Source organism: Gymnodraco acuticeps, unplaced genomic scaffold, assembly GCF_902827175.1.
Source record: "Gymnodraco acuticeps unplaced genomic scaffold, fGymAcu1.1, whole genome shotgun sequence".
Taxonomy (NCBI): domain Eukaryota; kingdom Metazoa; phylum Chordata; class Actinopteri; order Perciformes; family Bathydraconidae; genus Gymnodraco; species Gymnodraco acuticeps.
In genome coordinates this window covers 783470-808216 of record NW_022992032.1, presented here as the reverse complement: position 1 = coordinate 808216, position 24747 = coordinate 783470, and the positions used below count along the sequence as shown (strand labels likewise).

Sequence of the window (24747 nt, the reverse complement as noted above, 5' to 3'; positions counted from 1 at the left end):
TGAAAATGGACGCTAAGGCCCCCCCCTCTTGCGTTGAAAATGGACGCTAAGGCCCCCCCCCCCTTGCGTTGGAAAAAGCCGACAGGGGACTTGACATAACGTCAACATAGGCCGACCTGGGAGTGAGGATGTGTTGCTATTGCAAGTCTGTCCGTCCTGGGAGAGGGATCCCTCCTCTGTTTCCCTTCCTTGAGGTTTCTCCCATGTTCCCCTTTAAACTGTGGGTTTTCTCCAGAAGTTTTTCCTTGTACGATGTGAGGGTCTAACTTAGGACAGAGGGTGTCGTATTACCATGCCGATATTCTGTACAAACTGTGAAGTCCACTGAGACAAATGTAACATTTGTGATATTGGGCTATATAAATAAACATTGATTGATTGACTTTAAAAATGCACTTTGTTATAATAGAATAGCTTATTGGTCAGTGTACAAACGCTGACTATTTCAAAGAATGGGAAACTCAGCTTGACAACTTATTTGTAATGAGTCTTAATCGTAAAGCCTATTTCCCCTTTGTGGAGTTTTTCTGCAAAAAAATGTTTATTAAAAAGGGAAACCAAGATGCAATGTCTCTTTATTTGCCATTTTATTTTTATTCCATTTATCCTTTTTGTATCATTCATTGTATTTGTTTTTAATTCAATGTACACACCAGCATGTTCCTTATTTTAATTGCCTTTTAAAATCTTCCATACTTGGCTGACTGTACAGTAGATGTAGCTTCAAAATATTTTGCAGAAACGAATACCCTCTAAATTAAATGTCTCTACATATGTTGAGGTCATTTCTCATGAGCCTTTTATGTTTAGGAAAAGGAACCACATTCACAAATTTGCAAGTAGGCTACCACAGTGACGAAAAAGCTGCTATTGCCCAGAAACGCAGTGATTTGGGCTATTTCCTGGTTGGTTACCCTGCAACAGCCAAAATATCAATCATTGTCTCATTTTAGGACTGACACAAAAACATATTCAACTTGAGGTTTTTTTAGGAATTCCCTTCTCCAAACAAAGAAACTCAGCAGTTTCCTCGTCTATTCTACAGCCAACGTACAGGTCAAAGTCATGTCTAATTTGATTTACAACTGTCATTGTAGAAGTGTCGATTGCACACTGGGAGGTTGAAAAAACAACAACAATGTGCATAAAATATAAATGTTGTAGGAAAGCATGATTTTTATTAGAAGGGTAAACATGAGGAATATGACCACCGTGAGCCCGACAGCACCGCAACATTAACCTTAACTTTTACAAAGTCTAAGGATTCCTTTTAACTGAACCCCCTTTGTCTGTCAACCAACTGGAGATCCTTTTCCAAATCCAACCCTCCTCCATGGTGGCCACTCAGCTTTCAACCAGCTGGAAGAGAAATGAGAAGAAATGATGCGGGTGAATGACAGAGAAAATGACAAACTATGACTAATAACATAATTTGTGGTCTTTTAATTGCTGAAGATGTCAAGCGCAATACATGAAAAAATAAGTACTGTCCTACTTTGAGTGTTTTTATACTGCCAGCTTTGACTTTAAAGTGCACATTTAAAAGTCACATTCATGTAAAGGGATAGATTGGAATATTTTCTAAGTGGGAGTTATATGAGGGACTTAGTAGACGGGGCAAGCAGCAAAAAAATATTCAAGCCACCTAAAAACACCAATATCAGTTTAAGCTATATTTTCACCACGACCAAACGCCATTTTATGGGGATCTAAAGCTGTTATCTATGTTTTTTTAAAGAGCCTCCAGATCCCATTAACAAAAACAGTTGTTCTTCCTCAAACACATGTGAGAGGTGGGTCAGTTTGTTTGTGTTATTGTCAATGTGTTTTAGAGGGTTAGTTATGATCCACCAGTCACACAGTCATTTAACCAGTAAATCACATGTTCTGCTAGGAAAATTACATTTCTCCAATCGAGTCTGGTGGCTTTGAAGAGTGCATAGATAACGGATTCAGTTCTTCGTTTGAAGAGCTGTCTGAATACATTGTGAAACGGTGAAAATATTTTCTAAATAGCAAACTCAAACAGCTATTGATTTCTTTTTAGCTATAGCTTAAATACATTTTGCTGCTACCCCTGGCACATCATTGCATTACTTAGCTTTGTTGCAGTAAATATTGTCTGTTTCTCCAAATTGGAAGTGCATCTCCACCATCTACTTTACAGAACACTAACTATGGATAGTGACTTTATACAATATACACTCTGCCTTTAAAACATTTACCAAAACAAGCAGCAAGGTTAGCCATCATATTTCAAAATCTATACGTTCATAGCTTTAAAAGTTATAAATAAAGAAGTAACTAAGGCATCATTGAACACAGGAAAGGATATTAAAAGTGGAAACTTGGCATAAAATTGCCTGGTTGAGCTGAATAAGAGACACAAATCTGCCTACTGGGCCTCCTGAACATCTGCTATTGTTTTTCATCACAACAACCCCAGTGAGAATAGAGACATCAGTATTCAGGGGAAAGTGTAGGTGACAGTCTGCATGCAAGATGTTTCCACTGTACAACAACAGCAGATGACTACAGAGAGGAGGAGGAAACGCAAAGGTGAAGGAGGAAGAGACGATTCAAGGGCAAATCCTCCAAAGCCGTTAGAGTGTTCAGAGGAGTTTCCTTAAGGTTGCCTTTCACTGGAGGAAAATTGCTTTCTGTTGATATTTTAAGAATTGATTTTAACAGCTCCCATTGTTTCCAGTGTCAGGAAAAGGAAAAAAACGTGGTAAACTACTCCAGGCCTTTGGAACAAAAAGAACGACTTCTGGGAGCAGCATTAAAACGTTGAGTCCAAAATTAAAGTGTGGTTATCCAGCAGGCCTGTGAAAAAGAACACTTCCAAATGTTTAAGTATAGCCCTATTCAGTCTTACATAGTTTTTCATGTAAATGGTCTGCAAAGGCTAAAGTCCCAGTGTTCCCTCCAGAGGGATTAGGTACATCTCAAAAGGGCTTCAACAAGTGCTCTACATATAAAATGCTTTACGTGTTATAATTATTGTAAAAAAAACTATACAAATGTGGCTTATAATAATAATAATAGTGATATGAGTCAATTATAGTTAAAAATAATTGGGGTTATAATGCATCAAAGAATATGGGCATGGCGGAAAGTGTTACTGGTTTTGTTTGTGGCGCTCACACTAATGGATACTGAGGAAAATAGCTTCTCAGAAATAGTTTGTTCCGATAAAATTCCAGAGAAGACATACAGGAAGTCCCATGCATCACTTTAGAGGAAAATGAGAGCAGAAACCACACATTACTAAACCGTGTAAAACTATTAAAGGGGAATAACCACATTTTAGATAACTTCAAACACACTGGAAGGTCTAAACAAGGAACAATTCTGCTACTTTGGTACAGTCTGTTTCACAGTACTGATTCAGCAAATGAGCTAACAATTAAATACAGTTGTTTTTTTTACCAGTACGGTCTCAGAAGTGTATACAAGTTCATTCATGTTGCTGCCAGAGGGACAGCAGTACGAGGAAGGAGGCATCAGATTATAGAGAAGGAAGGAGAGAAGAAAGGGAAGTACATCCTGGGGAAGTACATCCTGGGTTCTAATGAACACAGTCAGATACACATTATTTGAACCCCTTAAGTCTGAGATTCAAACCTAGCAACATCAAACCAATACATCTTACTGACAAAAAAACAAAACTCCTCAGATAAAATCATTTGGTCAAGTATTAGATCACTCACTAGGGATGTAGCTCTATATTGATATCAAGCACATTTAAATAAAAATACTGATATGTTAATAATATGCGACAAAAAGAATACTGGTATGTTATATTAAATTAAGAACTTGTAAAGAATCCAGGGTCTCTAAAAGAAGTTTAGTTTATTTTCTTTTTTCCCTCCCTCAACTGCCCCACACACAATTTTTTAAAATAAATGTGCCATAAAAAGGGAAAAAATAAATCTAAAAAAAAATGCACAATATTCAAAAGATCAGGATGGATTTCATTGAATGATTTGAGTTTTAAGTTGGAGTACTATTTTTTATAGTTGTATGCATAAATGTGCTGGTTATTATATGTACATATTTGTTAATAAAGAACATTTTATTACTTTAAGTTCAATTTGTTTCAAGGACTTTCTTTGTAGATTTAAGGACATTTCTTACATGTATTTATTATTTATTTCACTGGCATAAGGGATAATGAGGCTCTCAGAAAGAAAAAGTCCAAATGAATATAAAAGCAAACAGCAAGTTTATGAATTATGACTAAAATATCCTGCATTTTTTTTAAGCAAAGTGAGAAAATTGGGTGTCAACTGTTTTAAATAGCCGTGATTCAGTTAGCCTGTCTCAGTGTGAAACCCTCTGATACCGTATAGAGACTATGATGAAGTCGCTATGCCATTTCTATATAAATAATTTCTATGCACATTACAAATGTTTGATTTAAGGTTTCATTAAATGTTACTTTCTCCGCCCCGTTTTAGCTTTTATAGGATTTTCAGCAATAAGGTCATGCATTATATTATTTCCCTTAGTATTGTAAAATAAAATTGTCATTGCGGTTTTCTAACTGCAAATGAAACCAACATTGATGGTTTCTCCACTGCTACACATCAAAACTAATTTAAGAACATTTTTAAGTACTTTAAAAATGACTGGCAGGAAAAACAATGCAAGTCTGTCATATTTTCTACATGAAAGGCATGAAAAGAGGAGGGAATGTAGCTGATGGGAAAAACAGGAGTCCTAATGTACAGTCTGTGCATGAGAATCAGAGACTGAGGGAGAGAAAAGGGCAGAGTCATCGATTAAACAAGAGCAAACCTGTCCAGCGAGGGCAAACAATGTGCAGCAAACGTCAATACTTTCAAACGCCTTCCTGTGAAAGGCCTCTGTGGAAACGTGCATAGCATTCTGCTCTGCTAAATGTCAAAACATTTAATCTTATTTTGTATAAGCGAAAGGCAGAAGCAGCGAAGAGCTCAGCTTGCGTTGTGATTATTGATTAGTTCTTTCAGATTTGATATTGTGATGAAGAGAAACAAAACGTTACATCCTTTCTGTTTCTACAACAGGGATCACACTGGTGCCAAGTTGAGTCTCCATCTTCCATGTTTTAGATTGCAAAGATACTTTTTGTTGCCACTGTTAAACTTGATCAGCTCTTTTATAATCTCCTAGGAGGAAGGAAGGAAAAAGGGTTTAAATGAAGGAAACTTGGTCTTTACAGGCGACGGCGAGGGCGGGGAGTTCCGTGGCGTTGGAGAAGGCAGCTACGATGGAGGCGAAGACCACGTTGGGGCTCAGGGAGGCGTTGACGGCAGTGTGCAGGCCCCGGGCGCTGTAGTACTTCACCAGAGGGACGGTCTGCCGGTGGTAGGAGTCCAGACGGGAATGCAGCGTCTTCTCGTTGTCGTCGCTGCGGCGGATGAGCGGCTCGCCTGTCAGCTGAGTGCAGACAAGAGCAGAGGAAACCCATGAGTAGAAGGACAGAGAACGGGCTGAGATTGTGAAACCTGTACAATCAGATCAATGCTCCTCAGTTTTAAACCTAAAGCCACATACACACTGCATGCTACAGCTCAACTCCACTCATTTTGAGCTGCGTTTACGGAGGTCGACAGGTATAAACGCGCTTCCATTCAGGGAAACGCACTGCAGCTTCAGAAATTAAGCAAATGAAAAAAAAACACAAATGTGCCAAACCACATCAAAATGACACATCTTCACCAACTTGACAACATGAGTAGCATTTAGAAAGCTTTATAATCCCTGAAAGTAAATAAGCGCTCCGGTCCCAGCTGTGGGCATCACTTTTTAGTGTCCCCTGGTTTCCGTTGAGTTTTGAACTTCTTGCAGCGTTTTTTTCTTTTAAGGAAACACTGCACATGTTGAGTGAAGTTGCTCAATGTTTTCTAAATGTGGTGCATGTGTTGTCAAGTTGGTGAAGCTGTTTCTTCATTTGCATGTATTTTGGCACATTTGTGTTTTTAAAATTCAATAGTTTTTAAGTGCAGGTGTTTTGGGCCGTTGAAGCGTGTTTGCACTTGTCGGCAGCCATAGAGTTTCTGTATAGCTAGTACGATCGACTATTGGAAAATGCCATGGTTTGTTTGGAATCCAAACAAAGGAACGTCTGCACTTAATAATTGTAAGATGAGGTGTTTGAGCGAGATGTACTGTAATACCCTAGTGAGGATTCTCTCTGAGAAATGTTTTTCATTTTCACCAAAACAAAAGAATGCGTTTATTTGCAGTGTTTTTACACATTTGTACATTCTTTAATGAAGGAAATAGACTACATGTCATCTTCTTTAACTATTGAGTCTCTTCATGTTAATCAACTCCTTTGTGGTGATTCAAGATTCAACCTGTTAAGCCCCAAGTCTGTTTTTCAGGTCTCAGGCTCGAAAATGACATTCCCAGAACAAATGACCATAACTTCACTTCTAAAAAGGGGTAAATGAATAATGTTTTTTCTCAAAGCAATGATAAACCTGTGATTTGGATTTAGAAAAGTCAGAATCAATAGAGATTTTTTTTTATTTTAAAGTAAATTCAGATTGAACATAGTAAAAAAAATTAAATGATAGTGTCTGTCCAAAAATAAAAACATTACTTATAGTGAAAACCACCCTCGGAGACTAATGGCGCATTTCCACTACAGCGCGGAGCTTGCTTTAAGCCTGCTGTGCCCGGCTCGTTTTTGGTTGCGTTTCCACTTTGCGTAGTACCGGCTAGCGCAGGGGTGAGCAAACTTTTTGGCTCGGGGGCTAGGGCTGCACGATTTAAAAAAAAAAAAAAAAATCTAATTGCGATTTTTCGGACAAATATTGCGATTGGAATTGCGATATTTGTTTTTAAGCTACCCAACGGAAGTTTATTGTAAAATGCGGCCATAACTCCGGCTAGGAAGGTTGTATCAACGTGCTCCCGTCTCTAAGCATCCCCGCAGCCCGAGCTACGAGTGAAAAAACTAAACTTACATGAAACTTCCGTTGGGTTGTTTTAAAGTCAAGCTTCAGTTTAAGATTCACCCTGTAATAGAAACATGTGATGGAGCAGTACTAACCTGACTCAGAAACCATCTAGGAAAGCTCCATTGGAAGCCATTTGGAAAGGGCAGGCACTTTCAAAAGCACTTGGCAGGTGATTGGATCAATCTGTCTATCACCTTCTATCATGGGCTACTTCTGATTGATTAACAATGGCTGGTACATGTGGAGCACAGCACTTCTGATTAGTGTGGATGACTGACACACAATAAAAAAAAAATGTTTAAATGTTGAAAAAAAAAAATTGTAAAAAAAAAAAAATGTTAAAAGAAATCGCAGGCTTTGCGATTTGATAATCGCATCATTTCAAATCGCGATTTCAATTTAAATTAATTAAAGATTAATCGTTCAGCCCTATCGGGGGCCACTATGAGTTTTAAATTTGACAGACGGGCCGGGCCAGTAGCAGATCGGTAAAAAAATATTTAGTTGTCCACTCCTCATTATACACTCGGCACTCAATGTTGACTTTTCTTTTGTCCACTCATTGTTACAGATGCAGGTTCAAAGGTGAATTATTGCGTCATCGTTTGCGTCATGACGTAACCGTTTACGTGCCTTCTTATGACCCACACAGCGTTTTACGTCGCTGATTTTATCCGCAACACCGCTCACAACAACATCAATAGAGGACTGCGTCGGGTAGTTTTTAATTATACAAAGCCAGATTAAATTAAAGAACTACTTCTCCCACCTTATACCTTTCTCCAGAGTGCCGTGGTGCATTGTTTATTAATGTGGTTCAGCTGCATTACTGCCTGCTGCAGTGCTGCTCGCCTACCGGAGTTTATTCTCCCGTTAACTCGCGGCAGCGGCCGCTGTAAAGTTTTCATTGTCTGACTGTCACAAGCAGCTGATAAATATCCCCCATCCCCATCAGTGAATGTGTTTCAGTCTGAAAGCTGTTTGGCATCACAACGCTGTTATGAAAGTTTCTCTGGCATTCTACAGGTGATGTCAGCTAATCAGACTATCTTGACTACTTTTTGCTATCGTATTGTGGCATAAGCCGTTTTCTACACGCATATTTTACCGGCGTAGTTTTCGTTATGATTTTACTTGTGATGGCCACATGTAGCCCATGTATTGATTCCATCCGATAGTTGCAATAATATAAAACAGGAAAACGTCTGCCTCTTCACAATGGTCAATAACCAGGGCTGCACATAACTGGTGCGCAGGTGCGCATGCGCACCTCCGCCAAAAAAAGAGCACCGGGTCATTTGAAACAAAGCGCATTTGCGTACCAACATTGAGAGAGGGAGAGAGGGAGAGAGAGAAGGGAGAAGAGAAAATAGAAAATAGAGGAGAGAGAAGAGAGAGAGAGAGAGAGAGAGAGAGAAAGAAAGATATTTGCGAGTTGCATATGAACCATGATATGAACTGAGGGCCGGCCCGTAGCACTGGCTAGATGTCCGCCTAGGGCGCCAGATCTGGGGAGGCGCTGCGCTCGCAGTTCTGGGAGGGAAAAAAACATTTTGACCGTTGGGGCTCATCCTAATTTTCGGCCTTGATGTAACAATATTCATAATTAAGTAAATGTAACACCCTTTTCACCCCGGTTACACGTTTCATTCGCCCTGTACGATGGGCGCTGTAAGTGATGAAAATGGGGGATGTTGGCTTATCTGGCGCCCGCAGATCACAGCCAAAATGCGAGGGAGAGAGGGAGGGCGCACCGGTACCAGCGCTGTTGTTATTAGAATCTGGTGCCGTGCTTGCTGCTCTAACGGATATAAGAAGAAGATGTTTCTACAATAATGTGGAGGGAGAGTCCTCTCCAGTCAGACTGAGAGGCTGATACTACAGCTCAGTGAGGTAAGGACTCTTAGTCTAAGTTCAAACGGTTTGGTCACAATTTATGTAAACACATATTTCCAAGGCACTCCTTTATAATTATTGGGATAAACAGGTTTCAAATCATTCCAATGTATACTATAAGACAGTAACCAAAAATATCCTTTAAAACTGGATAAAAAATAAATAAATGTTAAGGTAAAATAAGATATGAACAACACAAATAAAATAAGTTACATTAATTTGTTATTGGCTATGGTAGGTTATTGGTTATGTTCACATACTTATTTGATTACATCCACTTGTCTAAGATGACAGAGACTTTCGACCCAAACCCAGCTGTTGACTTGTGGATGCAAGCAGCTAATCACAGACTCAACCAGAGAGAAAGAAGTAGGCCTACATCATCAGCTACCATGTCTGACAGAGAGGAAGACAGTGAGGACAACAGTCAGGAGGGTAGTGATGACAGCTTGTAGGATTACTGGTCGTGCTAATGTTGTCTTGTGTTCACCTCTGCATGTGTGTTCTGTGTTCACCTCTGCATGTGTGTTCTGTGTTCACCTCTGTGTGTTTAGTGCCGTGTGTCTGGCAAATAAAGTCAAGACCCCCTCAAAAGTTACGGTTTATTTCATTTTAAGGATGAGCACCAAGCAACATCTCCAGGTGCTCCTTTGAGAACCAGGGCAAAAAAGTGATGTGCACCCCTGTCAATAACAGTGAACGGATGGTTATTAAAGTAAGGTCAAATAAACAGAATCACACTAAGCCTGTTAGTGTTGCCTGACTTTATATAAGTGTTTTTATAAGTGTGTGGTCGCGTTCTAGTCATTTTGCTCAGCGCTACTGCTTGTTACAACTTGTATTCGCCGATCTTGCTGGGTTACCGAGTCGGGCCAGCTGAGAGAATAGACCAGACTCCAGCAAAGGTAAATTGTGTCTAGAGTGCGCCATCTATTGGGATCAACTGAAATGCCGGGTATTGCAGGAAAAAGGCAAAAATGAATGCGGTCTTTACTATAATTTGGACAATTTTGTACCAATATTCGGCGGGCCGGATTCAAAAGCCCAACGGGCCGTATATGGCCCGCGGGCCTTAGTTTGCCCATGCCTGGGCTAGCGGGTACTATTTCACAGTTTTCTGGCCCCATAAAATCGAGGTTCTTTCCGGGCCAACAACCAGGCTGAGTCGGGCTGAGTATGCTAAACTAGCGAGAGAATCGCTGGCAAGGGAGCTACAACTACAACAAAATGAACATATTTGACCGTGATTTAATTGTAATACACGTTTCAAAATGATGCCGAAGTAACAACATACTGATACCGGTTAGTAAAAACCATGAATTAATGCTTTGACAAGTCTGCAGACAGACGGCAGGAAAAAAACCTTTTAAAATGCGTGTTTTAAAAAATGGAGATCGGCTAAGCTGACGCAGTATATGCTCCGACCGTCCACACTCACAACAACGGCCTACTGACATAAATAAACCAGCGACTGTATTCACCATGACAGACAGTCTGTGGTTTGTACTTGTTTAGCTTTTGTCTAGTTTCTGAACAGATATGAGGAGCTGTGAGCTCTGAGTGCTAACAGCTAACGGCTGATGTTGTTTTTCTGGGGTTCTCATTGAAGATGACGTCACGGCTCCGCCTACACCATGTTACTATAGTTACTGCCCCAGCTACTAAACTGTAATGGAAACGCAGCATAAAGTGAGCCAGTCCTAACAAGGCCTAATCAGGCCTAGCCATACCGAGCGAGGCCCTGTAGTGGAAATGCGCCATAAAAGCTTTAGGAATCCAAACTATAACATATAATAAGTACCCTGTATCAATATTGATGCAAAACAAGTGACATTTGACCTTTTTAAGAGAGGTTTAGCACACAAAAAACACTTCTGTGTTCATTTGGGTGCATTTTCCATATCTCTGGCCCCCCTCGGATGATTGACACCTCTTTTTAACCGTTAGAGCCAATAGAATTGAGGGGAAGTTCCTAAAATCCATCTAAACATTACCCATTGGTGAATGAGTGATGCGTAGCCAGAATGCCCAAAACCGGAAGCTGTCATACACTCTGGTAGCAGCCAATATGAAATCTCCGTTATTGACATAAATATGAAGATGGATTATCAGTAATCATTTCAAAGTGACACAGACACATTGGATTAACCTTCAGCAACGTTTTAATGCCATTGAACACAACTTTTGATCAGAATCAGCAAAAGGTAAGACATATTTTCCATTTTTCCTCCGTAAAGCTACGTTCTGGGTTTGCTTCCCCTGCCGCAAGTTTTGATCGCTCAGTGATGATACTTAGATTTCTAGAATCTGTGGAATCTCAGCTTGCTCTATTGTTTGTGCAGATCCGATAAGTAATAAGGATATGTTACCGTGAGTTCTGTGCTAAGTGCGTTAGCATTTTTTCGCTCAGGACTAATTCAGAGGCTTGGTATGACCCTTGTGTTTCGTTTAGCTAAAAATGGTTAATATTGTCTGATAGCTGAGTTTCTTCCCGTTAAGTGGGTATGACACATTCATAGTTTGTTAAATATTAAGAAGCCCTCAGACACTGTTTCTTGCAAGATGTTGAGTTTTGCCCCCGGTACCGGGGTATCATCCCAATGATGATACCCAGAAACATCTTAATGTATACATTTAGTAAGTGTCCCTGGACATTTTTTCTACATTCAGCTTGCGTCTGAAGCTGGCTGATTGTCACCAGTTTCAGACTTGGCAGTGAGTTTAAGTAGGTGGCAGATTAGCCAGAAGTGGTTTCTAAGTGGGTTGATAGTTAAACTACTTACGTCATCCTTCATGGGCTCTTTGGGGGGGTTGAACTCCTCGTGGTAGGAGCGGCCACTCGGCTGATGAATTAGTCTGGGGGAAACGGAGGGGACACGGTGAGAGGCAGGACAAGGATGAAGAAAAAAAAAATCAGAGTGAGCGCAGAGGAGGATGGATGAGGTTTAGACGGCCACGGTGACTCACATTACATTACATGTCATTTGTTAGACGCTTTTATCCAAAGCGACTTACATACATTCAGTACTGTGGACAATCTCCACAGGAGCAATTTGGGGTGAAGTGTCTTGCCCAGGGACACAACGACATGCTGACTGCAGTGGGACTCGAACTTGCTACCCCCTGATTCCAAGTCCAGCACACCAGCCACTTAGCCACAGCCTCACTAACTGCTTAACTGTCCCTTTATCATCCCACATGCTGCCCTTGCTCTACTTGGCTTGTAAAAAGGCAGCATGCGGCCTCCTCTTTGCAAAAGGACCCCCACAGACAGAAACATGGCTCTCTGCAAATGGTCCGCCATTCAGCGTGGCATACAGATAATGTGGGGTGAGGACGTCAAACACTGAATAACAGACACTAATAAATGATTTCATAGGACCGATTCTTTAAAAGCGCTCACACAAGTTGGTGATGAAGAAACACGTCTGCCTGCTCAATGTGTGTCAGCTTACAAATCAGAGCATGGCATGTTCTATTTAACCTTTTCAAAACTGTTATGTAAATCATGACTTGTTGCACAGTGGAGGCTGTAGACATGGAAACAACAACATGCTACCAATTAAACTTTTAGAAGTGTTTTCTTTCTCTTCAGGCCTCAGCCTGTAGAGATTATGAAAGGAGTCAGAGCTGGTTAGAGCAGAACAGCAATATGTACTATCAGAGCATCTTTCAAAATAGGTGGAGAAATAAACAATCAGGTTGTGCAGTGGTTTCTGTTGGTTGTCTTATTTTGCTTGGGGCAAAACGAAGACAAAGAGGAAAAGTCTACTTAGTTAACCAGATATGCGAAAGGACAACACTGTAGGGATGCACCTATGCGTCGACAAGACATGGGCCGATGTTAGCAGTATTCACCTCCATTGGCACATCGGCAAATAAGATGACGTGCACCCATGGCAGTCGCTGATGTTTATGTTTTGCTCGTTGACTGGAAGAGGTTGCATTAGCTTCCTTGTTGTTAATTATGACGGACAAATGTGAAGTCTGTCCGTCATATGGAGGCTTTAGAACACTGACTGAGGGCACTCTGCCATAACTTTACAGTAACTCACAGCTCATCTCCTCTGCTCTGTGTGGAGCTGCTACTGCTGCGGGGGGGGGGGGGGATGCTGCAGGATATCCTGCATAGTGTGTGTTTTCAGGAATGGTAAATTAAGTCCAACATTGAGAGAGTGTTTGAGTTATGAGAAATGTTTCACAACTTCCTAACTTTTCAGTCTCCGTGTGTCAGCAGAGTGCTGCGGTCTCTGTCGTCAGAACAGAATTAACATGGACCCGAGAAGTGGTCCGTCTGTGGCAAACACACAAAAATTATCACTGTTAAATTACATGTATTATATTTAACTGTTTATGTTAAGTTAGTGCTCATTCAAAGATGGCTAAAACAAAGTTAATATTTTTATAATTAAAATCAGCAAGCAAGTTAACAGTTTTCTGAATGCAGTAAAATATGTTGTTTTCTTTTCTGAGGGATAAAAGGTATTGTCAGTTTTGGAATAAACTATTTTCAATATCTTGAGACATTTTGAAAAGTCCAAAGTGTTTGCTTATCGAGACAGATCGCATGAGGAAATCATGAATTTCAGGAACAGAACTTTGATATTCCTTTTTAAGAATCTGCAGAGGAAACCCCTCCATGGACTCCATTGAGTCATTAAAGGCATGAATGTGACTGCGATTGAGGATAGAACCGGCAGACGATAACACACACCGGTACTGAAGACATAGCACTGCCTTTAGTTTCCCTCCGTACATTACACACGAGTACTGAACAACCACAAGCATGCCAAGAAATGGAGGGCATCAGCAAAGTTGCTACTCCAAACATCTACAGATACATTTGACATTGGTGCATCCCTACCAAACTGGTACGTAAGCAGAGGTTAACAAGCTATGAAATAACACAGTAATATATGTGACATCCTCTTCCACATATCATTTCTGGTAAATTACATGGATGACCTTTACATACATCGCTAGTGATTCCCATTATTCACACATCCAATTAATGGGAAACATTGCACCCGTTCAAACATGGTCATGATACAAACAAGGTAATATCATTAAAATAAGTTATAATCTTCTTTTTAAGAGAAGAATGTTTAATCCAGTTTTAACCGACAGACATGTTTCCAGTAAACGACCGAAACCACTGGGTTGCCTCATTTGTCTCTGTGTCGAAACTAGTTTGTCACAATACCAGAAAGGTTTCAGCTCATACCAATGTCAGAGAAATTCCACTATGTTCGCTACACAATTGTACCCTGTAGTTTTTCATATAAAAAAAAATTAAATGCCATATATTGTACGGTTTTTTTTCTTTTTCAAATGTGCAGGATGTACTGTGACGCCCTTGTGACAAATCTCTGACTGTGTGACCTCTTTTCATTTCCACCAGAAAAAGGAAATGATAACTTAATTTTCAGCATTTTATTAACGTCACCATTAAATATCACTTGATCTAAAAAAAGGACCAAGTAAAATCCAGAGTGGAAATCCAAAAAAAGCGAGGCCAGTCATGTCTGATTGAACTGTACCATGCAGTAAAAAGACGCCATGAGTGTCAGTTGATCATTTAATTATATATTTAATGCAGCTACAATTTAAGGATTTTATTTTTGGCATTTTTGTTGATTTATAATCACACTGATTTATAATCACACTGATTTATAATCAATGAAGACACAGCCCTTTATTATTTACTTCAACATACACGTCTTTTTATGGTTTGGTTGTTGTTTTTTAGAAAAATTGCAAGTTTCCATATCTACTTTGTGTTATTTGTGTGAAAACATCTCCTTTATACAACTTTATTAATTCATGCATCTTGACAAAAAAAGCAGAGTTTTACAAGAATACATTTGAACAGAATATGATATGGACTATGAATGGACTGTGAGCTATGGGCGTGGTGGTGTGTTTCAGAAGGGCGTTACACTATACCAGGGGTCGGCAACCTTTTTGATATGAAGTGCCATTTAAAAAAGAAAAATCTGATTAGTGTGCCGATGCTCGTTAACTGTCAACGGGAGGGCGGGGGGAGCCTCGCTGCGGGGTAGCTGTGGACCTCTGTCGCCTGTCAGCGCAATTTACATGATGCCGTTTAAACAGTTAAATAAATAAAGGGCGGTGCCGGCCGTCAGCGAATCGAGCGCGGTCGTCAACGGCCCGCTGACGACCGGCTCGGTTCTCTGGCGGCCAGACGCACTGTGATTCTTCAGAACACACAGTTGGCCAGTCCGCCCCTGTGTAGCATACTATTTTCGATGACAGATGAGCAGATCGCCACTGGGTTTTTAACTAAAGACACAGCCACGCAAAAACTGCGGCATGTACAGCTCCTTATGGGTAATGCAATGTGTGAAGTGCGCTACACCCCTGGTCGTTTCACCATGGAGGAAAGCAGCAGAAAGTCGACTGGAGTTAAAGAGAGCGGGGCCTAGAAGTTATCCTTCTGCTCTGCGTTGCGTGCATGGCTTCCTTCTGCAGGGGGAGACGCGCTCTGCCGGTGGTCTCGTTCAGGATCCGAAAATACAATTTAAATATTTTGCACACTTATTCCTAGTGTGCCACTGGTTACGGTCCCGCGTGCCAATGGTGGCACGCGTGCCAGGGGTTGCCGACCCCTGCACTATACAATGTAAATACTTATTTAAATGTATTAGAATATACACCACATTTGCACACATACACCTAATCTCTGAGAAAACGCACAACATGAAGGATAAATACACAAACTGACACAATGAGACAGTGGAGTCTCTATCTATACCTATGTTGCAAATGTATTCTCTTTTCAATTTACACACGGCATCTATTGCACGTCTGTCCGTCCTGGGAGAGGGATCCCTCCTCTGTTGCTCTCCCTGAGGTTTCTCCCATGTTCCCTTTAAACTGTGGGTTTTCTCCGGAAGTTTTTCCTTGTACGATGTGAGGGTCTAAGGACAGAGGGTGTCGTATTGTCATACTGATATTCTGTACAAACTGTGAAGACCACTGAGACAAATGTACCATTTGTGATATTGGGCTATATAAATAAACATTGATTGATTGGAGTAGTGCATGTTAGACAGAATGAAGCAGCGCCACAACCAAGCGCTCCCAACTGCGACTGACGGACGCAGACACATCATAACATCCCACAATGTGAATACTTATTTTAACTTAAAGGAGCTTTACCAAACTGTAATGCAAGTCAACATCATCTCGCATACTGGCTGCTAACAGCTTACATGTACTATCTTTCCTTCTGCTGATATCAAATCAGATGTTTTGTTTACAATGTTGCGTTATTAGGGGGGGTCATTAGTTTTTTAAATGTTGACAGGATGCCATAATTCTCAGGCCCCTTGATAAGTATACGTATGGTACCTACAGTATTTTAGAAATACAGGTCATATCACAAATTAATATCAGTTTTGATGCTTTTGACCTCCCTAGACAAACGTCACAAATTAAATCTTTGTCTAAAATAAAATTAACACAATTTGCTCTAGAACTATGCTTTTATAAAGGCTTGCGTGACTGTTGTATGAACACCATAAACATAACAGTGTGTCTTTTATCTTAACACTCAAAACTAAACTTCAAATATATTTGAATGTTTTTTGTTGCCTTATAGTGAAGAGGCCACATTTCTTAAAAGCACCCGTTTGTTTCTGATAGCTTCATTACTATAACATCCTGTATGTTTCCCTGTTTGTTTGAATGTCACTGGGGAGCTGGAGCTTAATTCTAATAATTACGTTTTTTGTTCTTCACATATCTCTTTGGAGACTCATGAAAAGGAGCGTTCCGACACAGTTTAAAAATACAGTAAGGCACGAGCAGCAGTCATCGGCTTCTTTAAGGATGCGTCCTGCGACCTTGCAGCTGCAGGACGCTCTCCGGCCTCCTCCTCAGTTAATCGCATGCTTTCACGCTCCACTTCTCTCTGGCATTATCTCACTGTCCCAGTCTCTTCCGTTTAAATTAGTTAATCTATGGATGGGTTTAACACTCAGAGAGAATGAGGAGCTGTTTCCATCCTGGGAGCTCATTACTCGTTGTGCCTGGGAAATAAAACAGATTGGATCACTCCTCTGGTGGTGAATAATTCATTGTCCTACCTTCCACAGATCCTGCGGACCAACATAGAGTCGTCGACGGAGAACTCGATCACCGAGTCCAGGCTCTCTTGTCTCTTCTCCAACAAATCGTCCAGCTCCAAGAGACAAAAAATACTGTTAAAAAAGCTTTAGTTTCTTTTTGTCTGTTATAATGATCAGATTAAATGAAGATATCAGCTTAATGTCAGACATGTTACATATGCAAGTGATATGTTAAATAGAAGTGTTTTACTGTTAAAATGTACATTTTCAAATAGTATATGGTTACTTTTACTTTACAATTTGCCTCTCTTTCACATGAAACAAAATGAAGAAAAGGCTTCACTTTCTTTCCTTTCTACTAATGAAGAAAACATCTATGCTTTAGTTTACAACATGTTATTAGAGATATACCTTTATTATTATTGATACTCTTAATTTATTCCAAACTTATATTTGATCATCCACCAACTAATAATAATAATAATACATTTTTATTTATATAGTGCTTTCCACAACTCAAAGACGCTTTACAGTATGAGGGAGGGTAGACAAACAAGGACAGGCAAACAAATAAATATAGTAAAATAAAATAAACATACAAAGGCAGTCAAGAGGAAGTTGATTGAGGGGAGGGGGGGATTATGGGTAGACAGAGTAGAAAAGATGTGTTTTGAGGCGGGACTGAAAGACTGTGAGGGACTCAGAGTCACAGAGATCTTGGGGGAGGGAGTTCCAGAGCCTAGGAGCTGCCACTGAGAAGGCTCTGTCCCCAAAGCTGCAGAGTCCGGCTGCGGTGGATCTGTGGGGCCGTGGGGGTTGATAAGGAGTGAGAAGGTTTGTGAGATAAGGGGGGGCCAGATGGTGGAGTGCTTTGTAGGTGAGGACCAGAATTTTGTAGTTGATGCGATGGGAGACAGGAAGCCAGTGGAGGTCTTGAGTGTGATGAACTAGAAATAATCCTACATTTTATAATAGTTTTTAAAATGTAGGGTGTATCTTTCCATCTTTCTGTTGGTCTTTATATTTGTTTAGACCAGGGGTGCCCAACCAGTCGATCGCAGGGAGATTCCCAGTCGATCGCGGGATGTGTCTAAAAATAGAACAACAATATTCTGTTTTATCGTTAATGTCCTGTAACATAATCTTCCTGTGCCAGAATAATGCACTTGAACGCATCAAAGCTTTGTGATTGGCCAGCGTGACCCCATGTGTCGGGGCGTGGCTGGTGAGCAGTGGGCAGTGTGCACTAGTTCGCTAACGTTGTCCGTGTCAACAGGAGTGACAGTCCGCACACACACAAGACCGCAATTATGGCAGAAGCAAAACATATATAATTTTCACTCCGAGTGGGAGGATGATTATTTTTGTATCTATTCCAATTCAAAGTCCATCTGTCTCATCTGCAATGCGAGCGTGGCTTTATCGAAGAAGGGTAATTTAGGAGCGGCATTTCAAAACAGTGCACAAACGCTACGAGACGGAATTCCCTCCTGATTCTGCCCTACGCTCCCAAAAGGGGAGGGGCCTGAAAGGACAGCTAAATGCACAGCAGTCCATTTCCACCAGGCCCAACAACAAGAGCAAGGCTGCTCCCATAGCATCTTATCGTGTCAGTCACGTTCTTGAGAAACACATGAAGTCTTTCAAAGACGGCGAAGTTGTGAAAGAAGCTTTCCTGGAGGCTGCCGATGCATAATAAAAATAACAGCAGCATTTCAACAGGTTTTTGATATAATAAAAACTCAAGTTAGATACCGTTATTAATCAGCTGTAAGTTTGAGTTTGTTTGAACTTATTCATTATAATTATTGTACAAAATTGTATAAGAATGCAAACTTAAATTGATTATAGTCTATCATCAATTCAGGTTAAGTAACTAGTGTTGCTTGCTTCCTATTTTAAAGGCATTTCTTTGTATACTCTACTAAAATGCAACAAAAAAGGGTTTGATTCTATTAATTGTGTCTTTTTTATTGCACTTTGGCAGCAGATTCCTGTGCAGCTTCAGATCTGAGTTGTCTTATTAGTAAGCCTCATTTATACTTTTGTAGCAACACTATTTTTATATAATGGCAAAGAAAGGGTTCAGAGTCTTTTCTTTTGTTCCTGTGTCATATGTGGCAGCACTGTTCAATGTTTCTTGAAAACATTACCCACTGTAGTGACGTGTGAATAAACTCCAACTCTGTATCAACAACACTGTTGTGTAGCTTCAGTTAAATACTTGTATGTGTGTAGATTAGAAAGAGGTAAGATAAATGATCTGCAGTATTTTATGAAGTATTAATCGTACAAAGGTCAGTTTTATACAAGTAGAAGTGTGTATTTACCTGGTAGTAGGCTGTCAGTAATGGCTACGCCTCTCTATTTGGACTGGTAGATCTCGGCAGACTGGCAACTTTAAAAGTAGCTCTCGGTTAAAAAAAGGTTGGGCACCCCTGGTTTAGACCTTACATTTTAAGAAAGCGACGCAAACAGTTTGTCCTGCTTGCGTTGTAGCCTCCCTTTCAATGATGTTGTTTAAATTGCGAGAGTACGCATGGAATCCAACATTCAATCAGATCAGATGATCGATGGACTGAGCTAGAGCTAGCCTGACTCTGTACAAAATAGACCAAAACCTCTCAAACTCACTTTAACAACACTTTGTACCTCGTTTGTTTAATCTGTACACAAACCAAAATGTGAAACTACTGTACAGTTTTGTTTCTCAAGATAAGAGCAGAAAGTATAACATCACATTAAAGAGGTCATATAATGTTTTAGGGGGGTTTTCCCTTTCCTGTAGAGTGTTATAAGTTTTGGTGCATGTAAATGGTCTGCAAAGGCTAAAACCACAAAGTTCCCCACAGAGGGAGTTTCTCTACCACACACACATAACACAGTGACATCACTACGCAACACTTGCACTTCTATTGGCTAGCGCTTGAACACATTGTATGTGATAGTTTAAGGGGGTGGGATATCTCTAAACGGTTGACCAAGCAGAACAGAGCCGGCCAGCTAACCAATCAAAGCAGACTGGGCTCTGATTTCAGACAGAGGGTGAATAGAGGTGCTGAGAATAATGTCCTTTATAAACACTAACCATCTCTGCTTGTTGACTGTGCGAGGGAATCCGTCCAACAGGAAGCCTTTGCTGCAGGGCGGAGTGTCCAAGTTCTTCTCTATGAGCTCCACCACCATCTCATCACTGACCTGAAACACAGCAACATATCCTCATCCATCTTTTTATCTGCATAGCATCAGCTCTGCACAAGAGCCAGAAAACAACATGTGGACAGGGATTTCTTCCCCGGCCACACAGGGAGTAAATAAAGGGAGAGGAGACAAACAGCTCTGAGGAAATCAGTCGCATGCTGAGACAGAGAGAGCAACAAGTTCAGAAAGACTCACCGTACTAAACACACACAAACACACATCAGGAACAGAACTTTGATATTCCTTTTTAAGAATCTGCAGAGGAAACCCCTCCATGGACTCCACTGAGTCATTAAAGGCATGAATGTGACAGCGATTGAGGATAGAACTGGCAGACGATAACACACACCGGTACCGAAGACATAGCACTGCCTTTAGTTTCCCTCCGTACATTGCACACATGAGTACTGAACAACCACATGCATGCCAAGAAATGGAGGGTAGTCAAAACATTTTTCAAACACCACTTAGTATCGATCAGTCTAAATTACATTCAACAAACTCCATTAGCAGCTATGCAAATAAGTGTTAGTAAGTGTTACACTTCTCAATTTATGGCTGTGCTCCAAGTCAAAAGATTAACATTTCTCAGAAAAAGTGTGGTTTTCTGTCTCTCACTTGTTGCATACTTGTGTTTCAGAGACATTTCAGCTGTGAATGTCCCTGAAGACAAACACATGAGACATGAAGTCATGAGGGACTGAACATTAAAGGCTGTAACATCAACACAGAGCCTCAGAGGGGTCTGAAGAGGCAGAGAAAGGAAACACACAGATCATGAGAAGCAGATAGTTACCAGTTTGCCAGCGTCCATGGTCTCCTTGAGCCTCTTGCCGAGCTGCGAGCCGGAGGCCACCATGGCCCTCAGCATGTCCCCGGTGGCCAGGTGGCACACACAGTACCGCTCTGCTAACCGCGGGGCCTGCAGGGAGAACAAGAGACATTTATGATTGATTAAGAGCTTTAGATGATCACCACCACCCTGACAGATGAAGAAAGTGCTTGGCAGGGGATTTGTTCTGCATTGTTCGCTGCGAGAAGAATGAAAGCTGTTTGTGTTTTTTGCTGTCAGACTCAAACATTTTCACCAGAAGAGATTCTTGGATTTCATGCCAAGCCACAACTTATTTAGTTGTGCCAATAAAACGATTAATTAAAAATAATTGGAAAGGGTTTTTGATTATCGGTTAACTGTTTGTCATTTTTCAACAAGAAATAGTGATACTACAATTATTGTCAAGCCTCTTCAGTGAGGATTTCCTGATTTTCCTTGTCAGATGTATCAATAATGATTAATGATCAATACATTTTCTCACTCCTTCTGGCTTGAGTTATTCTTTCATCTCTAAAGACAGGAATGCATCTCCAAAACTAGTCAATCTTAGGAGAGCTCTACTTAGAACAGAGGACGTAAAGCGTCAGAGAGACTGAACACACTGAGGTAATGCCAGCGCATAGGTCGGTCTATTTGTAACTGCTCTGACAAGACAACACTGTGGGACTGAGGGAGTTCAGTGAGAAAATGTTTTGGTGTCACCACACAAGTTACTGTGTCCTACAAAGTTACAATACAAATCTGAATTATGTTATGCTGGGTTCTTACAGGCAAAGGCAACTACGTGCCGTTAAGAAAACTTTTTGGACAGCTGGACTTCCTGAAGCAATGGATACACGTAATCAGTAACCTTTATATCAAGAAAACCCATCTGCCATGTTTTCCTTGCGCAGCCAAAGGTTGAAATTTCAATCTCTGCTTATCACAATAGGGCATCTTTAAATTATTTATTTTATCCGACTAACAATTTACAACCCAAATGATTTAATGTATAATGATATAAAACCCAAAACAAATCCCCACATTAAAGCAGGAACCATTTGCTTGTGATGTGAACAGTTATTAGATAAAAATCTAATTTGATAAAAATCCACCAGCTATTACACCACAGAAACCTAACAGATAAAATATTTTACATATTCAGGCTTCATTGCACAAACTTTCTCTAGCAGATGTTGCTTATGCAGATGAGTATTAGTTACATTGTTATTTTCTTCATATAAGCCTGAGCTCCTACTTAAAAATGTTTTCTTACGCGCCAATTTATGTGTAAATGTCATCGAGCACAAGTAAAACATGAGACATATAGTCATGTGGGACTGAACATGAAGGGCTTCAACATCAACATAGAGCCTTAGAAAATACTTGGTACTCTGGAAAATTCTAGTACTCAATCCTCACCTGTCCTCTAATAAAGTTTAATCTTATCTAAAACAATAATCAGATATTAAACAATAACTTGATAGAGGAATTTTCAGTATTCTGAGAAATGTTGAAACGTCCAAAGTTTTTGCTTGACCAGACAGAACGCATGAGAAAATCAAGAATTTCATGAAAATAATGTTGTAATTCCTTTTTAAGAATCTGCAGAGTGAATGTGACAGCGATTGAGGATAGAACCGGCAGACGATAACACACACCGGTACCGAAGACATAGCACTGTCTTTAGTTTTGGATTTTAAAATCGCTGTTTTGTTTTTTTAATTGTTGGATTACATGAATTAAACAGTGTACCAAAATCAGCTTAAACTTTTAAATCCCTTCGAAAAACTGACATTTATAAACAGGCTTTTATGTGAATAACGCGATTTGCACTTCCTACCTTTCTTCCTTTAAAGTATGTTGGTGTATTCATAGCTAAAAAAAGTTTTCAAATGTCTATAAATGCTTTAACATACTCTGGTCTTTTTTCATTTCTGTAGATGCCAACTACATGTTGTTGTCTCAGTACCTGTAATAAAGCGTAATCTTACCTAAAACAATAAATCAGCCATTAAACTATTTTTTGATTGTGAGGAACTATGGTCTTTTTCTTATAAACCTCAAACTGAAGGCTACAAAAACAAAGTCGACAAATCAATGGGTGGCATACATGGATTAGGTCCACTTCTCAAATACAGTCTATGGTTGAAATCCTTCCAGTTATCTCATATGTTTTAACAAAATGCATTTTATACACTATCGATGACTATATACAAATGCTAAAAAATATATAAAAAGGAACAAAAGATGTACTTGAACATCTTAGGAGACAATGCAGTGAGTTTTCTAAGTATCCAAACCATTTGAACGCTGACAGCAGTAAATAAGAAAACCAGTTTGACCATAACTTTTTTTATCTGTTGATCTGTACGCAGAAAGAAAACGCCTGTTTTTTATTGTGTACTTGAATCAACATCAGCAAAAGCAAGAAACTGAATGGTGTAAGACAAATAAAAGGAGAAGAGGACACAGACACACATGTCTTTATCAATAGAGGTGTGGTAAAGAAACGTGAATAGTTTTAAGTTCCTGGGAGTTAGCAGCTCATACAGCTAAACATGGTATGGATCAAATATCCCCATACTGGTGAAAGAAGCTCAAAAGAATAACTGTTTTTCTTATGGAGAATTAGGAAAGAAACATTTCCCAACCAAGGTCTGACAAGCTTGAGCGAGGAGCAATAGAAACCACCCTAACTGGAAAACAATACAAACATGCGCGGCTAAAGCTAAGAAACACCACCTGATTCCTTTGTAAAAAGTATTCTTTCTTGTAACAAACTTACATGTTTGTATGTTGTAAATAAATATATATTAAGTGATAACAACTTCTATAGAAACATACCATGTACATTAAGGGTATAAGCAGACATTGACTACACCTCAAAACAACTATAATGTGGCTTTCAGGAGGTAAAAAATTAGGCTTGATAATATTTTCAACTTTTGTAATATCTTCTGCTTTTTCAGTTAAACACAATTGATAAATGATTGAATATACTTGATAAGACGTAGGAATTAAACTTCCTCTGTATTACCCAGTTGCTACAAAAACAACACCTGTAGAATTTTAGCATGACATCTCAGACAACATAGCCTCATTATATTTATATTTCGTATGTCTCGGGTATTGAATGAGGTTGTTATAGTTGTTAACATTAATATGAAACTGACAGACATATTTAAGAATAATAAAACGCATCTCAACACAGAGTGCAGGTGTTTTTTCTAAGAGTTGAAGTCACAAACACAACCAGTTCAACTAGATGTGTTAGCATTAGCATTAGCTTGTACAAATACCGACCATGCGCAAAGGGCTAACAGCTAGCTCTGTTAGCTCCCCTCCTCTCACCTGAGTCCCCTTCCCAGCTCCGGGGGGTCCGAGCAGGATGGCACGGATCCCCTCCTGCACATCGGCTATCGCCTCCTTCAGTTGCGCGCTGGGGGGCATGTCTGGAGCGGGACACCAGCAGGGCAGAAACTTTAATAAAGTCTGTCTGTCGTCCTACTGACACCTCACACAAGTTCAGCCAGGAAAGGACACGTCTCCGCCTCCGTGCTACAGCACTAAACCCCGCCCCCTAATGCTGTTGTGATTGGCCGCGAGACTGCTCTATCACTAATTGTGAGCGTTGATTGGAGGAAATCTGGGTGACGGCTCTTGGGTAATATCCGACATGGATTCCATCAGGAATGTTTCTTTTATTAAATTAAATTAAACTATAATACAAATAAAAAATCGTGAAACAATTGATGATGATATAATTAAGGTTTTTTTGTTT

The 24747-nt window shown here is 40.1% G+C and overlaps 1 protein-coding gene and 3 non-coding genes across 4 annotated transcripts; all 4 read right to left on the bottom strand.

Moving 5' to 3' along the window:
• Window positions 1-1141: 1141 nt before the first annotated feature.
• ak2 (adenylate kinase 2) lies at window positions 1142-24537 on the bottom strand. The gene is made up of 7 exons (XM_034201586.1): window positions 24318-24537; window positions 20946-21071; window positions 20033-20146; window positions 16967-17061; window positions 11639-11711; window positions 5208-5427; window positions 1142-1359 (listed from the first exon to the last, which is right to left on the bottom strand). The coding sequence occupies exons 1-7, from the start codon at window positions 24414-24416 to the stop codon at window positions 1352-1354; spliced, it is 735 nt and encodes a 244-aa protein (XP_034057477.1). The 5' UTR covers window positions 24417-24537; the 3' UTR covers window positions 1142-1351.
• On the bottom strand, window positions 13523-13658 carry LOC117536689. Its single transcript, XR_004567606.1, has one exon. It is a non-coding gene; the product is annotated as a small nucleolar RNA SNORA57 (small nucleolar RNA).
• On the bottom strand, window positions 20452-20589 carry LOC117536687. The gene has a single exon (XR_004567605.1). It is a non-coding gene; the product is annotated as a small nucleolar RNA SNORA57 (small nucleolar RNA).
• LOC117536690 lies at window positions 22578-22670 on the bottom strand. The gene has a single exon (XR_004567607.1). It is a non-coding gene; the product is annotated as a small nucleolar RNA SNORA57 (small nucleolar RNA).
• Window positions 24538-24747: the final 210 nt, after the last annotated feature.